Consider the following 24,240-nt stretch of genomic DNA (forward strand, 5'->3'; position numbering starts at 1 on the left):
TAATTTAAATACATGTAGATGAATATTTGGATATTTAATAATATTTTTGAATACTGAGTCAGCAGTTTTTTGCCGAGTCAACAGTTTTTTTTGTTGAGTCAGCAGTTTTTTGTTGAATCAGCAGTTGCGTTTGTTTGATTTGAAAAAAATTTAAAAATTTGGGTATTTATGTGAGAATTTTGAAAAGTTCAGGTATTTATATGATAATTTTATAGTTCGAATATTTATTTGGGATTTTTGTAAAAATTCGGTATTTTTATGCGATTATCCTTTTTGTTTATTTACGATTTTCAGGTTTTTTTTTAATTTATATCCAAGAGACGGTCTCTCAATTGGGCCAGACCTTTAATCAGGCCCATTTATCTTGCTATTGGACTTTAGACACTTTCACCCGATTTACTCACTTTATATACACCAATTTTTATATTAATATATATAATTATATAACGAAGCTAAATGGACCGACCGTTACTTGTTATCTGCACGAACAAAACTACTGGCTCTCAGATCAGAACGATCAAACGAGATCATAAGAAGATAGAGAGGGAGAGAGGGAGAGAGGAGAAGCAGAAAAATGGCGGCTCTATCTTCTTCCTCTCTGATATTCACATCGAAATCAACACAATCTCTGACCAATCTCTTCCCAACATCTCTCCCTCGCATTTCTTTCTCTGCTTCCTCTTCGTCTTCCCTGTCTTCCTCGGCCTCTTTCTTCACATACCCACAGAGAAGTCGGAGAATGTTGGATCCGAGGGGGTTCACGGTGAAGGCAAGTGCTGCCGCCGAGGAGAAGAAGAATGTGCTGATTGTGAACACCAACAGCGGCGGCCACGCCGTCATCGGCTTTTACTTCGCCAAAGAGCTTCTCGCCGCCGGCCACTCCGTCACCATCCTCACCGTCGGAGACGAAGCTTCCGACAAGATGAAGAAGCCTCCCTTCAGCCGCTTCTCCGTCAGTTCCCCAATTCCAAACACTCACTATTAAGATTTGCATCGCCAAATTGGCCTAATTGTTTCTCTGTCTTATGCAGGAAATTGTGGGCGGCGGAGGGAAGACGGTGTGGGGAGACCCGGAAAGTGGTCGGAGGGGAGGCATTTGATGTTGTGTTGGACAACAACGGCAAAGATTTGGACACAGTCAGGTTCGGTCTCCATTCTCTTGTTCATGAATTCAATTCACATGATTCCATTCGAAAACAACAGTAAGATGGATGGATTCATCTTCCGAATAGACCGGTGGTTGATTGGGCCAAGAATACCGGAGTGAAGCAATTCTTGTTCATAAGCAGCGCCGGAATCTACAAACCCACTGACGAACCTCCTCACGTCGAAGGAGTAAGGAACTGTTAGATTCCTTCCCATATTCTACAGGGCTCTTCTCACTGTAGTGTTCTCCGCATGGCAGGACACAGTAAAAGCCGACGCAGGTCATGTCGGAGTAGAGAAGTACATAGCCGAAACCTGTGGAAACTGGGCAGTCTTCAGACCACAGTACATGATCGGCTCCGGTAACAACAAAGATTGCGAAGAATGGTTCTTCGACCGTAAGTTTCCCAATCTTCAGACATTTGGACACAACAATCGGGACATTAAAGCGCTTTTTCTTTCTTGCTAAAAAGAAAAACATTGTGGTGTTGAGGATAGGGATTGTGAGGGACAGACCAGTACCTATTCCGGGGTCGGGACTGCAGCTTACAAACATAGCCCATGTGAGAGACTTATCATCGATGCTGACCTTAGCCGTCCAGAACCCGGAGGCCGCTTGTTGCAACATATTCAACTGCGTTAGCGATAGAGCCGTCACTCTTGATGGCATGGCCAAGCTGTGTGCCGCTGCTGCCGGCAAATCGGTGGAGATTGTTCACTACGATCCCAAACAGATTCTTTCCCTTACATAACAAATTTTTAAAGATTTTTTTTTGAATGGGTGTATAAATATGGAAAAATGCAGCATTTCTACGCCGAGCCAAGAGCAGCAAAGGAGATTTTGGGGTGGAAAAGCACGACAAATCTGCCTGACGATTTGAAGGAACGGTTCGAAGAGTATGTGAAGATCGGGAGAGACAAGAAAGACATCAAATTCGAATCCCTTACATAACAAATTTTTAAAGATTTTTTTTTGAATGGGTGTATAAATATGGAAAAATGCAGCATTTCTACGCCGAGCCAAGAGCAGCAAAGGAGATTTTGGGGTGGAAAAGCACGACAAATCTGCCTGACGATTTGAAGGAACGGTTCGAAGAGTATGTGAAGATCGGGAGAGACAAGAAAGACATCAAATTCGAATTAGACGACAAGATCCTCAAAACTCCTGTTGCCGTTTGATCCCATCACGAATCACCCCCCCATTTTCATCAAACCAGATCCTCTTCGCCTCATTCACTTGTGTACTTTCTTCTCATATCATGAAATAAACATCACACCTGTCTTCCTATGCCATTCGGATCGAGCCCTGAAGTAGTGACCCAAATAACAATGCTTTTATGTAACAGAAGATCAACGGTTCTGTTCTACAAGAATATCGCTCCTAAATCCAAGTTTCTGATGACAAAGCTTTAGCCTTTAGATCTTTCACCTGCGGCTACATTAAAATGTTCATAACATCTCCCCCTTCTAAAGAACAAGCTGATTCCAAGAATTGTTGGAGATAATTCAATAAAAATATACCAACTACATGGAAACGGTGAGAGAACGAACTATCATGTTACCTCCTATTCCCCATCTTGCTTAATTTTAAGGCCTCCTAGTTTTGCTTCCAGTTCCTCATCTTCTTCAGCCTCCTCTTCTTCACTTTCATCACCGATATCTTCTCCATCGGGATCATTATCGTCCAATGGTCCAAGCTTATCCAGGGAATCCTTAAATATTTCGTTCACCTCATCAATACCTTCCTCTGATACAAAATTCCCGTTTATGTTCAGCAGCTTGAACCCGGGTTTGTTCACAACAGCTTGCGCCAAAGCCCTTGATCCAGCCCTTCTGATCATGTTGGTGCTCAAGTCTACTTCCGCCAGCTGTTCATGGCCTTCTATTGCTTTGGCAATCAAGATCGACCCTTCATCTTTGAGTTCGTTTTCTGACAGGTTCAACTTCATAAGCGACAGTTTCGAGGCAATGCAAGTTGCCAATTTAGCCGAGGACTTTGCAGTAATATCGTTCCCAGCCAATTCCAGAACTTCGATAGGAGCAGCAGATTTTGTTAGGGCCTCAGCAAGAGCATCTGTGCCGGTATCCTCCAAGTTCAGATAACTCAGGTAGATCTCAGTCAGATCGGTCAGCCTTGATAAAGCCTTGGCCAAAGCAATCCCACCATCTACACCAAACATGTTGTCACGGAGATCAAGCTTCTTCAAACGGGTACAACACTCAAGTGCTTCGGCTAGGGCAACACCGCCTTCTGAACCAATTCTCGTGGATGAACACCGGAAATCTTCTAAAGATGGGCACCCCCTAACTATCTCTCCAATAGCAATTGCTCCTTCATCTCCTGTCATGTTGTTATGAAATTGAAGGACTCTGATTTTGTCCGTTGAAGTAAGAAGCTCACGAACTGCCCGCGCAGCATCCTCTGAGATGCCATCATTCATTAAATAAAGCTCCTCCAGATTTTTCTGAGATTTAATGAGAGACCCGAATGCCCTAATTCCTTTTTCACCTAAGGCATTATCCGAAAGATTCAAGTATCTCAGCTGACAACCCTCCAAGGTCGAGGAGAACATATTCATGACTTCAAGTGCTTCTGCCTCTGGCCTACCTGCCACAAAATCTGAAAGGTCCACTTCTGTCAGCTGATCCTTGATAGAAGTCAAGATGGTCGCTGCAACATTAGCTGCTTCCAAGCCAAAACTTCTGTTGCTAAAACAAATTTTGGTGAAGGAGTTTTGCGGCTCAGTCAAAGGTCTCAAGAGTTCCCTAGTTTCTTCCCCTTCAATAAATGCCCTACGACCACCAGATATATCAAACAGAACATTTTCAATCTTCAACTCCACATGGGACTTTACCTGTGGGCCACGTTTGATCACTTCAAGCATGTGCTTACTCGATTCTTTGGCATATATTTGCACAGCAGAGCTGCCATCACCATCAGGCTCATTTTGGAAGTGTTTGTTTGCAGTAGCGAAAGCCACCTCTTCTATCCGTTTGGCGTCTTCTTCAGCCTCTTCCAGACTCAACAGGCCATATTTTCTGGAGAGGATTGAAGGAGTCGTTAGGTTCTTGGCCATCCGCTCAACAAGCATTAGCCGGGTACTCTGACTTGGGGGCCACAGTTTCACCGATAGAACACGGTTTTGTGTAGCTTGCACAGAGGGATCCATGATAACTGATCGATCCTGTTTTTGGAACGAACAAAGAGATTATTTACCATCAACCAAAACCTAATAAGTAAAAATGGCCCGAAAATAATGATCGTTGGGAATGCTTAAAAGGCACAACAAGAACCCGGCAGGAAAGGTTAAGCCGGGAACATTAAGAGTTAGAAGTCTCAGAACAACACACGCAGCTTTTTTGATCCGGAAGTGTCTCAAACACAAATATTGAACATAACAAAGTAATAAGAGATCAAATAGAGTAAAATGGCCTAGGATAAGAAAACGTTGTGAGCATGTCCTGAACTTTTTTTTTGGACAAGGATTTAGTTGATCAATCTGACTTTTGAAGAAGAAAGTCGCCTCTACCCACTCCCAAAAAAAACGTCAATCAACCTACACTCGATACACCCATCAGAAGACTACCTTCCCCTTCGCTGTATGAAATTTCACCAAAACAAAACGCAATAACAGGCAGAAGGCAAACAATTCATGGGACTCGTTTTCAATTACCGTGTTGTTGAACAATGAACAACAAATGCAAAAACAACGGCGAGATTCAACTCAGATTATAACTTGAAATTTACCTTGGAAAAGCACACGAGGCTTCAAAATATCTAGAAAAAAAGGATTAAACTACAAACCCAAAAATCACCGGAGAAGAGTAAAGCAATCAGAATATCGAAACAAGATCCGGAAGGGCAGAAATGTCGAGAAATGGGACAGAGAATTCACCTTACCAATAGATTAGAGGGATGGTCGACAATCGGGAATCGAACGGTAAAAAGGGGGACCAGATTCAGAGAAGCGTGATGAAGAAGCAGAAGTTAGGGAATCATTGATCCTCGTGATGATAATGGAGGCAATGATGTTTACGAAAACTTTTAAAATCAAATTCAAAAAGCACCAAATTTCGCAAGTGAGAGCCAAATCGAAAAAATATGATTGCTAGTTAGGGTTTCCTCTGGGTGAAATGACCATAAACGCCTAAGAATTATCTAGGCCCAGCCTTGTTTGGTTTTCATTTTGGGCCCAATCCTTATATCATTGGGCCTATATTACCCACTGTAATTCGGTCCACTAATTAGTTTGCTTGCTTAAATCGGTAGGGATCTTTTTGGGTTATACCGATTTTTTTTATAATCCCTAATTTCACTTATCTATCTTTTAGTTTTTTTTATAGTTTTGTTGATTCTAATTTATGATTATAGATATTATATTTGTAATATAATATTATAATATATAGTTTGCCCCATTGCTTAAGTTACATAATTTCTTAAGTAAACGATCTCAATCATTGAAAACTCAAAATGAAACGAGTGGGAGGTGGGCCCGCCTGAGGGAAAATCGCCGAATTGTGTGTGAGTGAACGAACTGTGCTGGACTCACACCGACGCGAATCTTCCCTCACGATGCCAACTTAGCTCTCTCTTCCCCTTCCTCTTCATTTTTTTTTTCATTTATTTTACTAAAATCTTATATATTATATTACAATATATAATTAAAAAAAAAAACACAGAAAGGAGCATCCCACCTTCTTCCTCCCCAGTTGCTCCCTGTAGAGAGAAATATGGAGAATCGCTGAGGATAAGCATCTTCCTGCTTCCATGTCCCAAGTTTCTTCTTCTCTGCCTTTTTCTACTTCTCCGTAGAAGAAGAAATTTTTGGGCTATTTTCCCGGCAAAATCTGCGAGTTCCCTTTTCTTACCTGAGGTAATTTGTCTAGCCGTCTTTAGGTGCTTTTGTCGTTTCGCGGATTTATCTGTTTCCCTTTTGGGTATTGGTGGTATATCTCGGCGTTTGAACTCGAAAGTCATTTCGTTTTTGCTCGGATGGATGCCTTTAGGTCGCCGTAAGAGCGAATTTCCCATGGGATTACAAATTTCTGGGTAAATTAGGGTTCCGGATCCAAGATTTAGATGTACGTTTCTGGTTTTAGTGCATTGCTTTTGAGGCGTCTAATTGCCCCTGGCAAAACTTGTCGGATCTCGATGCATTAGTAGGGATTTTGCGACGATTTTGGGCGCCAAGAGTGATGGATAAGTCGTTTTACTTGATTCAACTTAATCGAGCGACTAACTGAACTATGAATCGAAACTAGAGCTTTATCCAGACCAATAAGGCTATTGTCTTGTCGGTGGGTGCTATAAATCTTAAGTTTTTATTCATTGTCGTTGACATTAATACTCTTTCTCATTTCCAGATCCGTTTGAGAAATGGGCACCCTTCCTCCAGATTCAGAAAGCTTTGATTCAGATCTATGCCTCAGAATGGGGCTCATACTCTCGAGTAAACGGGTTAAAGAGTCACCGATGGTTCTGTCATGGCTTTCTTCGTCTCTGGAGAGATCTGTGCTGCAGAATGAGAAATTAATTGGATCGTTCGAGATCAAAGACTCTGCAACTGTGTTTCATGGGCGGTCTCCGCCTGACATCAGCGTCAGGCAGTACTTGGACCGTATCTTCAAATACTCCGGCTGCAGCCCCTCTTGCTTTGTCGTCGCCCAGATTTACATGGATCGGTTCCTCCAGCTGGCTCGTGTTCATCTCACATCGCTCAATGTCCACCGGCTTCTCATAACAAGTGTCATGTTGGCTGCAAAAGTCTTGGATGACAGGTAGATCACTACTCCATCTCTTTTGGTATGTTCTGTCATCAGTATGAAATCATAGGCGAGCTCCACTTCGCCAACTTTCCACAAAAGACTCGCAACAGAACATGGGGGGTTTTGTGGTTCAGACATGTCTTAAGACCTATGTCTTCCAGAGTTCTGATCCCTTTGACTGAAAAAGAAAAAAGTCAAGAGTCTTTGAGAATTAAAATGTATCTAAACTCAACAAGGAAACAAATGTTAAACATAACTAATAAAAGAATCCAATCGCATTACAACATGAAAAACATTCTTAGCCAGGGTTCCACATGATCATGGCAATTTGGCTTTTAATAATCTGGGGGGATTTTTCACTGCAAGGAAAAATTTGAGGGTATTCAAATCTTATTCAGCTTTACAGGTTTCATGGATCCTCATACTCGACCGATATCTCTCTGTTTCCGGATTTGCAGGTATTTCAACAATGCCTACTATGCAAGAGTTGGGGGTGTGAGCACGAGAGAATTGAACAGATTGGAGATGAAATTATTGTTTACGCTTGACTTCAAGCTTCAAGTAAAGCCCCAGACATTTCATGTATATTGTTGTCAGTTGGAGAAAGAAACAAGTGGGGAGGGGTTTCAGATCGAGTGGCCCATCCAACAGGCGTGTCGAGCCAAAGAAGAGACTTGGCCAAAGAGGAGGCCGGAGTCAGCCTGCCCTCAAACGACAGCCCGGTGACTGCAGAGGGTATGATATCGGATTTGGTTGGTAACACTGGCGATTCTTTTCCACTGTTGTTGTGATTTTGTACTGTGTGTAAAAATATGTGCGGTTCTTCTCATAGGTAAAAGGGTTGGTACGTCCTCTGGTGTGTTGAAAATGTATTGCATTCTTTCTAGGTTTTTTGATTGTATGTGACACACACTCTTGCCCCTTTTTAGATTCACCATTTGAGGTGATTGTGATTTGGCTTAAAAAGAAATTGTCTGTTCATAGGTCGTGAATAATTGCAGCATGATGATGGATAAACATTACAGAACATGAAATTGTAAAATCCCCTCCCAGGTTATGAAGTCGTTATAAAGAAATTATATGTGCGTGTGAATGTAAAGGAATACGAGGCTTTTAGGTTTCACAATATATGGCAAAGGTAGACTTCGCAGGGAGGAGTAGCCTTCGCCACCGGGCTACTGCTACTGCTCGGCTGGGACGTGGAATGGTCAGGCTGCTCTTCTCCTTCTTCCGAAGCTACCCTCTCCCTCGATGCTCCGTCAACGGGAGAAGGGACCGGCGGGACGCTTCCCTCGACGGGAGAAGGGACCGGCAGGACGTTTCCCTGGACGGGAGAAGGGGCCGGCGGGATGCTTCCCTCGACGGGAGAAGGGACGGGCGGGAGGGGAGAATGGACGGGAGGGACGTCGGTGGAGGGGGGATTGTCGAAAGTGAGTTCGATCTTCATGCGGGAGATGCCTCGTTCGATTTTCATGTGGGAGATGCCTCTGTTGCCGTTGCTGACTATCAAGTGGCCCATCGCGGGATGGGGAGAGTGTGTTTCCTTGGAGATTTGGATTCTTTTGGCAGCTTTGCCTAGCTTTTCTCTAAGCTCTCCCGCCTCCATTGAGCTCTTCACCTCTATCGTCCCTTCCCTCTCCCCTACCCAATTCACTCCTGCCAATTTATTTATTTATTATTATTATTATTATTATCATAATATACACACACACACGATACACACACGTAGTGCATGCATGCATGCGTTTTGACTGCATATTATATTCCGATAATTAGTTACCATCGATTTTTTCAAGGGCGTGTTTAATCTTCCTTCGACAGTGCATGCATCCACAATCTGCTCTCAATCTCACAACTTCATTCCTCTCCTGCATTCATTCAATACATTGTGTATTTTTATATATAAAGTATTTTCATGTTATCACATTTATAAAAATATATATATAAATAAACAACCTGAGGAGGAGGCTGATGTAATTGCTTGGATGAGCTTTCCATTCTTTGTATTACGAATGATAATCGGGTGGGAAGATGTTTCTAAATACTCCTATACTGCTTTCATGTATCTGTGTGTGTGTATATATATACGATTGAATACCCCTACACGCACCGCGTGAATGTGTCTTAAAACCAGAGTGCAATTCCATCTTTATTGCTCTAGTTCTAATTAATTCAGAAATTTCATCTATAACTTTAACATGCTGATTTACATTTATTTAATAAATCATTGAAAGAGACGGTCCATTGTGGATCGACGAGGATCGAGTAAATCATAACTCATATTCTAACTCGTCGAACGTGAGTCTAGTTGCTAAATTCACGTCATGGATAAGACAACTTTCAATATATGATTTTACATTAATATCTATTCAACATTCGTGTATCATGTGATACCTGAACTTGCCAAATTTGTCAAAATAAACCTAAATTAATTTTTTGTTAAATAAAACCCGAACTCTAATGTTGTCATATAAATAAATTCGAAAAATCATATCATATTTAACCCTCAATTTTAATATGTATTAAGAACGATAACGTATCAATTTTGATTTTAACAAAACGTTGTCATACTTTTCTTTTAGAAAAATTAAAAAAAAAATTTCAAAAAATAATAATAATAAACAAAATAAATATAAATATTTACATTCATATGTGTAAGATATGGGTTTACATCAGGTGAAAATAGATTAAATATGTAGAAGTTATGGGTTTACATATTTGACATCTAATATTCATCCTTAATTTTATATATTCAATCATGTAGCATATTTTTTACACTGTTTTCTGGCCCACGGGCCTACAGTGCTTGATTTGGCCTTGGGCTTTTAAGTTCAACTTGGGCCAGTATCTGGGAAGGGTATTTATGTAATTACGGGTTCGAAATTCGAAAGGCGAGAGAGAAACTTGGGGGGAAGTGGGGTGGTGGGATGTAACCGCCTCCAACCGTCACTACTCTCTCTCCGACCAAAAAAACTGAAGACGAAGCTCTGTTTCTGCAGATTCTGATGAGGAAAATGAAAGCGAAGAAGGAGGAGATTAAGAAAGGCCCATGGAAGGCCGAGGAAGACGAGGTCCTCATCAACCATGTCAAGAAGTACGGCCCTCGTGACTGGAGCTCCATTCGATCCAAAGGTCTTCTTCTTCGGACAGGAAAATCCTGCCGTCTCCGTTGGGTCAACAAACTCCGTCCCAATTTGAAGAAGTACCCACCGTTTCCCTTTTCCGATTCTTCCTTCTCTCGGGTTCGATTCAAGTTTTGGGTTTTTTTTTTGGGATTTTCAGTGGATGCAAGTTCTCGGCGGAGGAAGAGAGGACGGTGATAGAGTTGCAGGCACAGTTCGGGAACAAGTGGGCGAGGATCGCTACGTATCTTCCCGGACGAACAGATAACGACGTTAAGAATTTCTGGAGCAGTAGACAGAAGAGGCTCGCCAGGATTCTCCATAATTCATCGGGCGAATCGAGTTCCAGACCTCACAAATTCAATAGCGCGAGATCTGGTGGTGATTCTGTCGGTTCTTCCGAGGTAAATTCATATCTAGAGCCCGTCTAATCTTTCTCTTCTCTTACCAGTTGTTATTTCATGTCTGGTGGATTCTTAGATTCCAGGTTTCGGCTTTGTCGGGCAAGAGATGTCGGCTTCATCGTCGAAGATTGTTCTTCCATGTTCATCCGCTTATTTAGACGCATCCCAACCAGTGGAAACATTGGCAATGCCGGATTTAGGCATTAAGCTTGAGACGCATCCGTTTGCTTTTGGGACAGATTTCGGATTGATGGAGACATCCTTATTCACCGAAACGCAGCAGTTGCCTCAGCCGCAATCAAGCATCCAATTCTCACCCGACAGCCAAGAACTCTTGTCCAGGATGGATGACCATTGTTTCTACGACATCCTCGGACCATGTGATTCAGCCGAACAATTCTCTCTTCCCCAGCCGTTCTTTGAGCCGCCGAGAAGCCGCCGACATGTTGGGAGGGATGAACCAGACGTCTTCTTGGATGATTTCCCTTCTGACATGTTTGATCAAGCTGATCCACTTCATAGTAATCCATTTGACTGATGGCGAGGTTTCTGGCATTGTAAACGATGTCTGTTTAGGCCTAATTAGCTCAGTTCTAACTGATTTGTCTCTGGATGTTCTTAGCAATAGATATGACTGCATTCCTCTGTGTTTTCCTTGTTGCTTGTGCTATATCTCTCGCTTACTGTAATTCACCCTCTGTTTTCTGTAGTGTGCAGATCAGATTCTGGTTTCTTTTCGATACAAATTTTCTACAAACTTGTCTGAAAGCAGTTCAAAAGTGTGTCGAAACGTGGAATTTTTCCAGAACAATGATCTTATTGATTGAATGTAAAGTGTGAAACCATGATCATTACGAAAGGAGTTCAAACACCAACAAGTACAGGAACATGAACTGAAAGAGACATTCTGACTAGACTGGAATTTGGCTTATGATATGGTCATGATGGTCTGTGGTGCTTGAGGGAATTCCAGCTTGACCATGACTGGTAATCACCTCAAATTTGCCGGCTTCAAGCGACCCATCTCCATTAGACACCCGTCTTCTCCACTCGAAATATGCACAGTAATCTGCTTCCTACAAAGTTACATCTCTGAGGAACGCTGAAAATACAGTTCCTCCCCTGCATTTTGCAAACATGATGGTGGATGGAGAAAAATATCAAATAGTTCATTCTAGAGTCCTTTGCTTCTACAGTGTTTCATGAAACATATCTTAGAAGAGGGCCAGTTGCAAAGCAACGACATGGGAGGGTTAAGTTCACAGAACAAAGCAGAACTAAGGTTGGAAGCGATTTCATCCGTTAAGACAAGTTAGATGGTCACCAGTTGATGGAGACAAGATACCCTATACAACCAAGTATGATGTGCTTCCACCAAGACATGTACCGGTTTTTCAGAAACATAGAGATAAACATACATGATGGTAGAAACTAGGAAGATACCGAACGAGAACTGAGAAACAGTACTCACCATTGGTGACTAGCTGCAAGTTCTCATAAGGGTATTTATCTGCAAGAGCCTTGACGATGTTCACATGTCTTCTTCAACCCTCCATTGTCACTTCCCATTTCGGCAGCTAACCAGAGAAGGCAAGAGGTAGAAATGAATCAAGTTCATACTCAGGATGCTCCTAAAGAAAGTCTTAAACATCTAAATTTCACCTCTTTGCAGACCCGATCCACCGTCCAATCGGGAAACATGGCTTCAAGATCTGAAAAGTTGAACCCAAAACAGCTAGAAACGTGCTTTCCTTGGAAGTAAGCTTCGAGAAGGGTTGTCTAACATTACCTCCATTCATTGCACACCACTCGGTGGAGTTTGTACGGAGGAATCTGATGGCGAGCATCGCCGTTACCCATCGACATCATACGTATGCGACTACGTCCAGTTCTTAAATTTCCTCAGTCGACGTCGACTTGCTCACCGAGAAAGGTACATGGACAATACCCTTTTCTTTCTATGCCGAATACATTGGAGACATACAATATATTTTTAATCTAAAATCAACAAATTTGCCGTAAATTTAGACAGTTAATGACAATTTATGGTTTATTTGGATAGCAATATAAAGAACCATAAACTATGTGGACATTCTCTCGATCAAATGACACACTGATATATGATGTGTGTATAAATGAGAGGGAGTGATACACAACACGTTGAGGGACACTCGCTTGAACAATCTCTGCTTTGTTTAATGACAATTTATGGTTTATTTGGATAGCAATATAAAGAACCATAAACTATGTGGACATTCTCTCGATCAAATGACACACTGATATATGATGTGTGTACAAATGAAAGGGAGTGATACACAACACGTTGAGGGACACTCGCTCAGTGGCTGATATGGTGAACAATCTCTGCTTTGGGTTCTGGAAGGGAAACTCCCGCTATTACGATATAACCGTATCGTTCAATTGTCATTACAAAAGCTCGTACAACAGGACATGTGGAAAGGGACGGCCACGCTGTCATTCTCCTCCTCTTCACTCTCATCCAGACCATTCAGATTTGGAATCAGACAAGTATTTTGGTGTTTATATATGCTATTAAATATATGAAATTTATCTTAAATATGTAGAAGTTATGGGGAAAGTTGTGAAGGGTTTTATTAGGGTTTAATGTTGATGTTAATCATCTGATGCAAACCAATGTAAGAGAAGCTGTCATGCCTCTCCCAGGGCTTTCTTGATATCTTTCTGTTTGCAAAAAAAAAAAAACCAACAGCTACATATGACCACAATGCTCTCATATACATATTGAAGATTAGATAATATGATGAGAGAGAGAGAGAGAACCTCGATTGATAAGGGGGAAGTGGTCGGTCCGTAACGAGCAATGACACGGCCATCTTTTCCGACCAAGAACTTTGTGAAATTCCATTTGATTCTGGAGCCACATAGTCCTGGCTTACTTGCCTTGAGGAATTTGTACACAGGTGCCGTTTTCTCACCATTTACTCGCACCTACAGATTCTCTAAGACAGTTTAGTGATGCCCAAGAAAATCAAAAAAAGAGAATATGTTAATTTTTCCAACAGAGAAAGGGGAGATCTACCTACCTAGCCAGCTAGCTGGTTTTGTCCAAACAATCAACGAAATTATTGACAAAGTTCCCACACATATTTGTTTTCTGATATCATAGTCGTAGGTTACAGCTATTTACGTTCCAAGTTAATATCAGGACATTGCAGAACATGCAAGGATTCTACACTACAAAGTGACTTTACATTCTCTAAACAGCTTTCATGGCTGTGGTTCCAATAACAATCATAGATCAGTATAAAACATAGAAGCCCACAAAATGAACCTCACCCCCGAACATTCTGATCTAAAGCAAACTGCAACCACAAGTTCAATTTATGGAAAATAAACAAATTTAAGTTTGTCCCATAAGATACAACCTCATCTCAACTAACCACAAGCATAAGTTCAATCGTTAAACGGCAAAGAGAAAAACTTTAAGTATTGTTTTGATAGAACAGAAGGGCAGACTTGGCTCAATGGTAAAAACATTTATCGTGGGGTCTGAGGTCGCGGGCTCGAATCCATCTCTCTACATTAAAAATGTAGGGGTAAGGTGGCCTAGCATATTCCCTTCCCAACACACCCACTAGATGGGATACGAACTGGATTGGTCCTTTATTGTTTTGATAGAACAGAGATGATTGTAGCACAAACAAAGTCCTCACCTTTTGGAAAACAGGGTATTCGGCCTTGAACCTTGTACAAGCAAATTGATGAGCATCTTGACTTGTCCCTGGCTCTTGGTTCATAAACTGGTTGCATGGAAACGCCAATACCACAAACCCTGAGAATAGATATTTAGGAGACGACAACCGACTCTCATCTTATAAATGTATAATCGAAACCAACCAACAGATAAAGAAACCTTATATGAATAACGTATAGTAGGGGTTGCGAAACACAAAACTCTCAAGGGAACAAAAAGAGGAGGAGGGAAGAGACCTCTGTCCTTGTATCTGCAGTAGAGTTGGGTGAGCTGTGTATAATTGGATTCGGTGAAACCGCTGTTTTTATCAATCGCAAACCACACCATATAGATTAACCACTCTACTAATCCCATAACCTACATAGGAGAAATAAAAACAAGAGAATGAATCTCGATAGGAAGAAAGGAGACGGACCATTTGGAAGCGACATTGACGACGAGAAGGACCTTCCCTTGATAATTACTCAGGCCGAAGTCCTTGCCGGAGCTGTCCTGATTTCCCAAAACCATCCCAAATTCAGAGAAGAAATAATCTTTTCCAGCCAAATTTCGACATACAACAAAAGATAATGAAGCGATCCACCTTGACGGTGAATTGATGAATGGATCTCTCGGAAACCGATGAAGAAGAAGTAGCACCCATCACGCCGGAGCTCTCTCTCCCTCTGCGTTTCTGGAACGACGAAGCAACGCAGAGAAAACCCAAGGAGAGGGATTTCAAAAGTTTCTAAATTTTGGGGATGCTCTCAAATAGAAGACGAAAGAAGCGTCGACGTTGACGCCCTTCGCTTCTGATTTGTTTTTTTAATCTAACTCATTATTCCTCCCACCCACAACACCACTCCTTCAATTAGCTGCAAAAATCATTTTAAAAAAAAATTTGGAGATTTCTTTGGCACAAAAGATGCATCTATAATTGAGAAATGAGTTGGACCGTTGAATAATAACATGACTAGCAAACTAATAAGAGTCATATATATCCACATTTCTTTCAATAGGACCAACGGACGCAGACACGAATGAGGAAAGACTGGAGTGGAGCAACTCCAGGCGCCGTTATTCTATTCTATGGGATTTGAATTCACATAAATATTCCTAATTTTATCCCCTAGAAGAAACTCATCACAGACAACAAAGTATTTCACCAAAACAAAGCAATAAATATATTCAGAGGATGGAGTGGAAGCCCGAAAGGAAGAGCCTCAGTAGTATTTGTAGGTACAAACTCCTCCCACTCTCTCTCTCTCTCTCTCTCTCTCTCTCTCTCTGCCACATTACGACCCACCTCAACCCCAAAAAAGAAAAGAAAAGAAAGATTCTCGTCCTCACCTCTGATGCCACATGCCTTGATCTGCAAAGCCACCAGATAACACAAGGATTACTCAGTTTGAAACAAACCCCTCTCATGCCATGCAAACCCAGTAGGACTTCTCCTACCTCTCATCCCAACTGGAACAGGACCCTCCGAATGTGTTTTGTAGTGAAACGAGCGTCTGTTATTGTAGGGACGCGGAGGATAATTCCACCTATGGTTCTGGAACCTTCCAGAGCCACCGTATTCACCTGGAGGGTAAGGGCCTTTGTGTCTGTCGTGATACCTCGGACCTGCATGACCATAACAGTATCATATCATACTTCCCATTCTGCATCACTTTTGAGAAAGTAAAGTAGCCATAGAAACCCTTCACATGCACTTGGGGACTCACCATAAGAAGAAGGTGGTTGATATCTCCAACTGTCCCTGTTGTTGCCTGGTGCCGGTCTCGTTCTCTCATGGTTATCATGAAAATTCCTTTCGTCAGAACTTGGCATATAATGAGATCTGTGATAGTATGGAGGACCATCTCTTCGAGACTTCAAACGGTGGCCTGGCTGCGTATACGAGTATTGATGTGGAGGCGGAGGTGGTGGTGGAGGATGATGAGGAGGAAAAGGCCTATGCTGGAATTCAGAAGCCTCGCCCTGTGGCATGCCAGTTGTTGGTGGTATACCTGAACTACTATAAGATGACTCAGGTCCTTGAAAATGCATAGTACTTGCAGGAATTGGTGGGTTCATCCTTGGAGGAGCAGCCTGATGATCTCCCTTCACATTTACCAACAAGAATTGAATTAGCAGCTATGTAAAAAAAATTATAATTATGTTTATCAGGAACGTCTGTGAGCAACAAAATGAACGTACATGCATGCCAGGATAACCACCACAATCGAAGCCATTCGAGTAGGAATCAGACAAGAGGCACTGAGCATGGAGCGAAGGGGGAGGTGGAGATGATGAGGTCACATGTTGGTGTGAAGCCCCAGAGATGGACTGAAGCTGCGGTTCAATCTGAGTATTGGAAGACTCTGCAGTATCAGCTTGAACAGTGTATGTGCTTCTCCCAGCTTCCCAAGACGGAGCCACATCTTCCATCTCAAGCTCGCCATCAACATCTTCCAATACACGTGTATGCCTTTCAGCTGTGGAAGCTGTGACAAGTTTTTCAGGGATTCCGGAATCGTGCTCTGGGGTGACAGCCTCAAAATCTTCTCCATCAGAATCACTTCCTTCGTCCTCCTCATCCTTTAGCATGGCAGGCATGCAAAACCCCGGAAGCTGGAGCTTTGAATTACTGGCACAAGAAGTAGTATGTTAATCAAATAACAACATAGACAAGGAACCAACACGTGGAAGATTCAAAGAATCCAAAATCCTACCTTCCATATTCATCCACCAACATACCATCCATATCTCTCACAGGATCGTCCAATGCTCTTTCTGTCCGAGCTGAGCGACGCGAGTAGAGGCAAGCAGGAGCAATATCATGCAAATCAAGTTCTCTTATATGGTGGCGGATAACAGAATCGGGAAGGATCCGTCTCTCAAGCCAAAGCTTCATAACCTATAAATAGCAGAAAGGGTGACAAGAAAGATCAATAAGAAAACCTGTATGTGTTCTCAAGTTTTTATTACATACCTTTATGCACTGCCTCCGGTTTTCTTGTGTGGTGGCTCCAGCAGGGACAGCTGCAGCCAATAAACGAGGCAGCATACCTTGAATGGCTGAAAGATAAACACCACCAACATCACCTGACAATACAAGGAACCACACTTGGTCATTTTCAACCCCGAGAACAACACTGATGTGGCTTAGCAAAATGTAAGCCTATCGACTTACCTTTCAGGCCTTTAGAGCACTGAGCAATAGAATCAACAAGGAAAAACAAGTCCACCCTCCTTTGTAAATTTGACTCACTTTCCAAAGTATGAGCCAAGACTTCCATCACCTAGTTTGAGCAACAGATGCAAAAAACTCATCATACAGCAGAAGAAAATTAAGAAAAAACAACTGCAAACAAATAATTTCATAAGTCATGCTAAAGCACAGACAAAGGGAAAGTTCATACCTTTGCAGAGACACCAAATCTCACCAAGTCCATCGCCAATCGAGTTGCTCGCCCAATGCTCTCCTTTGTTCTGACCAACGAACCAAGAGCACTCTCAAATGATTCAAGGGTGGATTGCATATCAGAACTGACAACTTTGTGTCCCTGAGTTGTTCCTGTTTCAATCTTCTCTCCTTCATTGACACTAGGATCTCCCAAAATTTTCTTCTCACTGGAATGAACATTGGAACTACAACTCCCATTGTTCTGCATAACATTTGCACTTTCTGCAGTTGAGATGTGGCAAACTGAGTTGCTATGTGGAGTGCCCCTCACAGGGGATTCTGCAATATTAGCAGGAGATAGACTCATTCTTTCACCTGAACGGTTTTCAGACAATGAAACAGAATGGGCGGTCTGGATCTGTTCCTTCCTTTCTTTTTCAGTCTCACAGCTGCAATTGCAAATGATCACACTCTATTGTTAGTCTCAATCAGTTATATGGCGTGGCAGAAGTTTGGGTTAACTTTAGAGCTAGCCTGAATATAATTCATAAACCTTCTGCCCAAAACTCAATAACACATCCTTTAAATAAACTTGAAAATGTAAAAGCAAACCCCTACAGGAAATGGAAAAGGTAGAAAGAATAATCCTAGAAAGGAAGAAACTACTAGAGACACGATTTGAAACTAAATGTAACTGTAAGAGAGAAAATAATTATGCCCTACATGTACCGAAAAATAAAATACTTCCCCATGTTTATAAAATTATGAAATTGAAGCGTATATGTTAACTTTAAAAGTTGCCCTAGATCTGTAAGAAGAGAAACATTTCACGGAAAAATAAAACAGCAGGGAAATAGAAACAGACAGAGAAATAACATGTACAGATACTCACAGTTTTTCCGGTTGCCTGTGATTCGCAACAGCATCCTCAAACCCTGTTTCATATGGAGGTTCGGCTTCTTCAACTGACATATCACTCTCACTTCTAGAAAGGACCTGATTCTGACTGGTGAGAGTTTGATTGACAATACCAAGTTCTTTAGTTGGACTTTTATGCTCCTCCTTCAATGGAGTTTTCTCAGCCTCTTGTTTATCCACCATTAGACAGGATGATGGAGAATGATGAACAGTTTCAGATTGAACATGGACCATGCGATCATCATTTTTATCACTTTTATCATTAGGAGAATATCCAGAACCGAATAGTGAATGGCCGCAACTTTGCCGCTGGTCAGCAGAATGAGAAGGCAACCCAGATCCTGTTGTATCCAAATGAGAGTAACATCCATACTTCACCATAGATGAAGCCACAGTATCGGTCTCAAAAGGAGCGTCGATTTTATCATTGTGATGAAAGTTTTGCACAACAGGATGATCAGACTCACAGCTTTGCAAAGTCACGATTCCTGAACTATACCAGCAGCACTGGCTGTCAGAGCTTCACCATCCGGCAAACTGCTAAATTGCTTAGATTGCATTTGGGCTGTTTTATAGTCTGGTGACTTGCTAGTCTCGCTCCACCTGAACTTCAAAGCAGTTTCTTTCTCGCCAACAATCTGTTCGCAAGACTTAGAAGAAGGAGACATACTTTCAGAAGGTTTCTTCTCAGAAGATGGTACTACATCAGCAGTATCACCTGAGAGTTTAGCAGACACTTCATGACTAGAAACATCATTGCCCTGATTTAATGATGGGCTTGTCTGCACTGTTGCTTCGACTCCTGTATCCTTAGGTGATCTTACTTCAACCTGCGAAGAGCCATTGGCCTCGTCATTAGCATAAAATATTCTGCTCATCCTGACTCTAGCTCGTTTCACCAGTGGCAAATGCTCGTCACCATTTTCTTCTGATGGTCTCTCATTTAAACTTTCACCTGAATTCTGTGATGTCTGGCAGTCATTAGATCCTCCTTGCCCCTCTTCCCTCATGTCCTTGTCACTCTTTCCACGCTTTCTGGTTGGCCTCCTCTTCTTCCTCACAACCATAGTATTAACTTGAAAATCAAGCCCTTTGCTGACTTCATGATCTCCTTCATGACACGGACCACCAACATCAGAATGTTCAACTTTGGGACTTGAATCTACACCATTGCTTTCATTCCTAATATTATTACCAGATTCAACTGTAGCAATTTCAGAAGCATTTTCTTCATCACTTCCATTTGAATTTAAAGCTGATAAATCAACATCATCTGATTCAGAATGACCGAATGATCTCCTGATCCGATTTCTCCTTCTTAAACCTCCATCATCCATGTCATCGACACTTTGACCATTATCTTTATATTGCAACGAGTCTTGACGCCGATCCAACTCCAACCTTGATGAACTTTTAGAGCACTGAAGAGACAGCACCTTTTTCTGTTGAGTGCACTTTTGATACCGTGCCCTTCCATTTCTTTTCCTCGAAGAATAGGTAGCTATCTTAGGTGGTTCTTTATCTGTACTATCACAGGTCTGCTCACAGGCTAAACTGTTATCACGCAGGGCTAGTATTTGTTCAGCAGCCGAAGCATCTTCACTGAGCAGCGTCGATTCATCTCTACCTTGACTAGAATCTGACTTTAATTGTGTTTCAAGACTTGCTCCAGTCAGATTTTCACTGACTTGCGAAGGTTCTACAGTATTCCCACCACTTGCAAGAGTCACTTCTCCAGTAGCTTTTTTATCATTAGGTAGCTCCTGCTGCTTCAGCTTCTCATAACTTTCTATAATCTCCTTTACAGCACGAACAAAATCTGAACCTTTAGCATGGCGTTTCGTCAAAATTGATTGTTTCTTCTCCTCAGTAAATGCTTCGACATCGGCAGGATTGCAGAAAGCTCTGCACATAAAACATCCTCAAAAATAAACAAAATTTACCAACTCTGTCCGCTTGCACAAAGAATAAATTAACTGACAAGAAACAAAGAATAAATTAACTGACAAGAAACATATATTGCCAACTATCTAGACACCAAGAAGTTTCACTTCTCCAGTAGCTTTTTGATCATTAGTGTGGTTCTACTGAAATATATGTATCTTATATTTAGGATTTTTTGCAACCATAAAAGGTTCATTATCACCACTGTAATCTCCTCCACAGGAGCAATTATCTATAGTTGCAGGGGTACGCGATGCCTACATTCCTCTCTTCATTGCAAACTTTGTCTTTCTAAGCTGTCGGGTCTTTTATTTTTAACCCACAACAATATTGTAGTGCAACACTTAAAAGAGCATTTTAAAGCAGGTTAAGTTTGGAACTTTGATAGCAATGAAACAAATTCAGGTAAACTTAGTTTCGGCTAACCAAGAAAATTACAAGTCAACTAAGTGATATCCACCGCAGTGTTCAATCCTCACCCATAACAACATACACATGCATTGCACTATTATGGCCAAAAGTAACCGCTGATCCACAACCTAATGAAGTGAGGGACTTTATTCACTCTTGAAATAACTCCTGATCCATAACACTAAAAGGACAAGCTCCGACATAAAAGTAAAATTACTACACCCAAAAGATGAAACGACAAATTCTAGAGACAAAAGCCAAAAGTGACCGAAGGGACAAAGTACGGGTAAAGGATGACTTGCAGCATCAATCCAATCTTGCAACAGTATATGACATAGAACAGAATGTTTTCCGTTACATCATACATGACTTCTGCACTTTAATAAAAGGAAAAAAAATGGAGGGATTCTAATCATGCACTTTAAAGGGGAATTCGCAGTATCCGAAGCAGACCCCAGGGATCGCTTCATACATATGCTACTTGGAAAAAAAAAATCGATGCTACCATCCCTGAATTTGTAAAACCTAAGAAACAGTTTGTTGCTTACAACCTTATCAATACGTTTTTCAACAGCATCATCTCCAGAATTTTGTCAAATACACAGGCAAAGGGCAATCATTCACCTTTTGCAAGTCACTACAGTTGCTTCTGATCATGTGAGGTGTACCAAGGCAAAATCAAAGGGTGAACAAACATTAACAACTAGAACATACATAGAAATCTGCATCCAGGCAGGATGGCGATGTAGCGAGGATACAACATTGACAAGCACATCGTACCTTAACAAAATAAGCTAACATTCTATCACCATCAATAAGACTACTTGTATTTCCGACTTAATCTCACAAGACAGGAGAATGCAACTAATCTACTATTTATCTGCATAATCTCCTAAGCCAGGGAAAGAAAAAGGAATTTCTCAAACTAAGTAGCCATAACATGACAAACTAAACATTCAGAGCATCGCTCTTAGCAACCAACAAGCATACTACAGCCAGGAAGGAAAACGGTAAACAAGAGGGGGGAGGTTAAGGCATAATAACTCACATCTGCTGAGTTCCGAAAAAGTAAACCAATACTTTCTTCCAATCGGCTGAATAGCCCCACTTTTCTGGCTCGCTAACCTGCAATTACATCCATTGATAAGCAGACAGGCGATAGGAGAACACAACATGGGCAGATCTTAAGCAATCATCACAAGTTTTTATAGGGAAATCTGACGCAACTTAAACTGAAATCAAGATCGATTCACTGTAGTTTGCACATAAAAAGTGCCAGACTGCATCTCATACTTACTAATCGGTGTTCTTGTATCTAATAACAACCACAAAAGCATGCCAAGTTCTCCTGAAAATAGATATTACATATTAAACAGACTAGAACAAAACAACCCCTAAATTAATAATCAGCATACAGATCCAACACAAATATCGCGATCTAATACATGGATTAAGCAGATTGAAACCCTAAAGAAATAGCTTTGCGTGACACCCATCTGGCAAAACTACGAAACTTGAACGGTTCAATTCATGCAGAAGCAAAAGCAGATACCCAGGCAACAGGAGAAAAGAAATAACAGAACAAAAAACGAAAGGAAGACAAGGATGTCCATACCGTAGCAGGCCAGGCAGGAAATCCTTTGACCCGCCGCCCTTCCACTGTCGTCGAGCGGCTGCGGCGGCGGCAGCCTTCCCGGCAGATTTCCTGCGGCTCGGCGCCATCGGAACGAAGGAATAGCAGAAAAGAAAAAGAATCGATCTCAACTCTCGAAGTTAAGCAAGAACCGCAAGGGAGATGAAGCAGCTTCGCAGTGTCTAGTCTTCGGCGCCAGGTTCCACGGATGAAGTCGCAGACATTGAAAACCCCAACCCAATCGAAGGAAGTGAGCGAGCGAGACACTGGAGGAGTGGCCCCCTAAACCCTAATCGGATGGGGGGTGAAGATTTTGCTGTGGATTGTTTTGCCTTTGTGGAAGAAGGCCATTCACACGCGAACCCCCATGACAAAAGAGGGCCAAAAAACGGCTGATAGTGTTGAATGAATGGTTCGGCGAAGGGATAAAGAGAGGACGCTAACATGCGCCGTGGATGCGTAGGTTAAGTGACCTTAAGTTTATTTCATCCTTTATTTAAAAAAAAAAATCCAATTTGCAGGGCGTTCGTTAAGAGTGAATCTGTTCGTATTTAGATAAGTACCATTAACAAACAAACGTGACACGCCCACCAGCTCGTCTCAGTTTAGATTAGATGGTGGGCCCATACTTAGCCCATTAGTGGCCCAATTGAGATGATAAGGAGACTTAATTTTGGGCTTTGTAGAACTACCAGGGCTCTTTTCCCTGTTCCAAATAACCGAATGGCTGAAGTCCGGTCGGTGGAAGTGGAAACCTTCTTCTTTAGTCATTTTAAACGTTTTTAAATGCATCTCAAAAGATACCCATTATTAGGGCTCGACCGTAACAAAAAAACGAGATTTTTTCCGATCCGAAACCGTTCTTAGTTCCTGAACGGTATCATTTTTAGAGAACCGAATTTTTCCGAAACCGAACCGAACTTTAAAAATCCTGAAAAACCGAATCGGTTTTACAAAAATAAGTACCAATCGGTTTTTATATTGTATTCGGTTCGGTTCGGTTTCGGTATCGGTTCGGTTCAGTTCCGGGTTTTATTAAAAAAAAAGATAGATTTTCTTTAAAAATATTCGGGGATCGATTCGGGCTTGACGAAGATACGAGCGGTGTTCGGTTTTGGTGGGAGAAGGTTGACTGAGACACGCAGGGGGATGACGGACATTTCGCGTTATGGTGTCGGAGTTGGCAATGAAAAGATTTCGGTCCTTTATGCAACCGCTTTGATCATATTATAAGTTTATATATAATATATTCATAAGTTCAACGCGCTTTGGTCGGATCCGTTTCCCTTTTTGACTCGCTCGCCCACAGTTTTCAAAGTCATGTATTTTACCTAATCCTTTAATACTTTTCAAGATACTGAATTTTCAAAATTATTTTTTTGTTGAATAAAAATATTAGATTCACGATACGATTTCTGTTGTTCGGGATTTTACCTTATCTTCACTAAAATACGTATTAGAATTTACCAAGATATAAGATTATTTGATAACCGTTTTCGAACGGAGAAGAATATTAAGAAGAAGAAAAAAGAATCATAATGGGTAGGGGTGGGCGTTCGGGAAACGGTTTGGATTCGGGACGGGAATGGATCGGTTCGGTTCTTTCGGTTTTACAAAAATAAGTACCAATCGGTTTTTATATTGTATTCGGTTCGGTTCGGTTTCGGTATCGGTTCGGTTCAGTTCCGGGTTTTATTAAAAAAAAAGATAGATTTTCTTTAAAAATATTCGGTTTTTCAGGATTTTTAAAGTTCGGTTCGGTTTCGGAAAAATTCGGTTCTCTAAAAATG

At 41.6% G+C, this 24,240-nt stretch overlaps 6 protein-coding genes and 1 long non-coding RNA gene across 9 annotated transcripts; 3 read left to right on the forward strand and 4 right to left on the reverse strand.

The window, feature by feature from the left end:
- The first annotated feature begins 474 nt into the window (after positions 1-474).
- Positions 475-2,484, forward strand: LOC104823094 (chloroplast stem-loop binding protein of 41 kDa a, chloroplastic). Its single transcript, XM_010554519.2, is given in 8 exon segments — positions 475-952; positions 1,032-1,072; positions 1,074-1,142; positions 1,233-1,335; positions 1,406-1,544; positions 1,645-1,877; positions 1,952-2,043; positions 2,112-2,484. Coding segments are annotated over 8 exon segments (1,269 nt in total). The 5' UTR covers positions 475-574; the 3' UTR covers positions 2,326-2,484.
- On the reverse strand, positions 2,459-5,222 carry LOC104823049 (RAN GTPase-activating protein 1-like). 3 transcript variants are annotated; one of them, XM_010554472.2, is made up of 2 exons: positions 5,048-5,222; positions 2,459-4,331 (listed from the first exon to the last, which is right to left on the reverse strand). In XM_010554472.2, exon 2 carries the CDS (start codon positions 4,314-4,316, stop codon positions 2,712-2,714), a length of 1,605 nt encoding a protein of 534 aa, XP_010552774.1. In that variant the 5' UTR covers positions 4,317-4,331; positions 5,048-5,222; the 3' UTR covers positions 2,459-2,711. The 3 variants fall into 3 exon arrangements, with proteins under 3 accessions (XP_010552774.1, XP_010552775.1, XP_010552776.1); XM_010554473.2 differs by having other exon boundaries at positions 5,043-5,222; XM_010554474.2 differs by lacking the exon at positions 5,048-5,222 and adding an exon at positions 4,895-5,021.
- A 580-nt stretch (positions 5,223-5,802) lies between these two features.
- Positions 5,803-7,836, forward strand: LOC104823050 (cyclin-U3-1). The gene is made up of 3 exons (XM_010554475.2): positions 5,803-6,020; positions 6,511-6,924; positions 7,371-7,836. The coding sequence occupies exons 2-3, from the start codon at positions 6,524-6,526 to the stop codon at positions 7,636-7,638; spliced, it is 669 nt and encodes a 222-aa protein (XP_010552777.1). The 5' UTR covers positions 5,803-6,020; positions 6,511-6,523; the 3' UTR covers positions 7,639-7,836.
- Positions 7,837-9,826: 1,990 nt separating this feature from the next.
- Positions 9,827-11,325, forward strand: LOC104823051 (transcription factor MYB59-like). The gene is made up of 3 exons (XM_010554476.1): positions 9,827-10,114; positions 10,195-10,438; positions 10,515-11,325. Exons 1-3 carry the CDS (start codon positions 9,918-9,920, stop codon positions 10,974-10,976), a joined length of 903 nt encoding a protein of 300 aa, XP_010552778.1. The 5' UTR covers positions 9,827-9,917; the 3' UTR covers positions 10,977-11,325.
- A 97-nt stretch (positions 11,326-11,422) lies between these two features.
- LOC109117063 lies at positions 11,423-12,563 on the reverse strand. The gene is made up of 3 exons (XR_002024554.1): positions 12,228-12,563; positions 12,101-12,150; positions 11,423-12,015 (listed from the first exon to the last, which is right to left on the reverse strand). It is a non-coding gene; the product is annotated as an uncharacterized LOC109117063 (long non-coding RNA).
- Positions 12,564-12,668: 105 nt separating this feature from the next.
- On the reverse strand, positions 12,669-15,000 carry LOC104823053 (probable glutathione peroxidase 5). Its single transcript, XM_010554477.2, has 6 exons — positions 14,758-15,000; positions 14,590-14,666; positions 14,411-14,472; positions 14,134-14,252; positions 13,241-13,408; positions 12,669-13,141 (listed from the first exon to the last, which is right to left on the reverse strand). The coding sequence occupies exons 1-6, from the start codon at positions 14,815-14,817 to the stop codon at positions 13,109-13,111; spliced, it is 519 nt and encodes a 172-aa protein (XP_010552779.1). The 5' UTR covers positions 14,818-15,000; the 3' UTR covers positions 12,669-13,108.
- A 404-nt stretch (positions 15,001-15,404) lies between these two features.
- On the reverse strand, positions 15,405-22,839 carry LOC104823054 (protein HUA2-LIKE 2-like). The gene is given in 13 exon segments (XM_010554478.2): positions 15,405-15,525; positions 15,612-15,779; positions 15,881-16,259; positions 16,356-16,785; positions 16,871-17,055; positions 17,131-17,243; positions 17,332-17,440; positions 17,561-17,993; positions 18,437-18,950; positions 18,953-20,367; positions 21,866-21,942; positions 22,433-22,464; positions 22,467-22,839. Coding segments are annotated over 13 exon segments (3,954 nt in total). The 5' UTR covers positions 22,540-22,839; the 3' UTR covers positions 15,405-15,499.
- Positions 22,840-24,240: the final 1,401 nt, after the last annotated feature.

This window comes from Tarenaya hassleriana, unplaced genomic scaffold, assembly GCF_000463585.1.
Source record: "Tarenaya hassleriana unplaced genomic scaffold, ASM46358v1 Cleome39, whole genome shotgun sequence".
In the NCBI taxonomy this organism is placed as follows: domain Eukaryota; kingdom Viridiplantae; phylum Streptophyta; class Magnoliopsida; order Brassicales; family Cleomaceae; genus Tarenaya; species Tarenaya hassleriana.

What these genes read in the sequence shown, in the direction of transcription:
- LOC104823049 (XM_010554472.2), bottom strand. Translation starts at nt 4,316, where the DNA reads ATGGATCCCTCTGTGCAAGCTACACAAAACCGTGTTCTATCGGTGAAA.
- LOC104823050 (XM_010554475.2), top strand. Translation starts at nt 6,524, where the DNA reads ATGGGCACCCTTCCTCCAGATTCAGAAAGCTTTGATTCAGATCTATGC. An exon ending in GCAAAAGTCTTGGATGACAG is followed by an intron (nt 6,925 to 7,370) that starts GTAGATCACTAC and finishes CCGGATTTGCAG; the next exon opens with GTATTTCAACAATGCCTACT.
- LOC104823051 (XM_010554476.1), top strand. Translation starts at nt 9,918, where the DNA reads ATGAGGAAAATGAAAGCGAAGAAGGAGGAGATTAAGAAAGGCCCATGG. An exon ending in CTCCGTCCCAATTTGAAGAA is followed by an intron (nt 10,115 to 10,194) that starts GTACCCACCGTT and finishes TGGGATTTTCAG; the next exon opens with TGGATGCAAGTTCTCGGCGG. An exon ending in ATTCTGTCGGTTCTTCCGAG is followed by an intron (nt 10,439 to 10,514) that starts GTAAATTCATAT and finishes GTGGATTCTTAG; the next exon opens with ATTCCAGGTTTCGGCTTTGT.
- LOC104823053 (XM_010554477.2), bottom strand. Translation starts at nt 14,817, where the DNA reads ATGGGTGCTACTTCTTCTTCATCGGTTTCCGAGAGATCCATTCATCAA. An exon ending in TTCATCAATTCACCGTCAAG is followed by an intron (nt 14,667 to 14,757) that starts GTGGATCGCTTC and finishes TTGGGAAATCAG; the next exon opens with GACAGCTCCGGCAAGGACTT. An exon ending in AATACCCTGTTTTCCAAAAG is followed by an intron (nt 13,409 to 14,133) that starts GTGAGGACTTTG and finishes GAGAATCTGTAG; the next exon opens with GTGCGAGTAAATGGTGAGAA.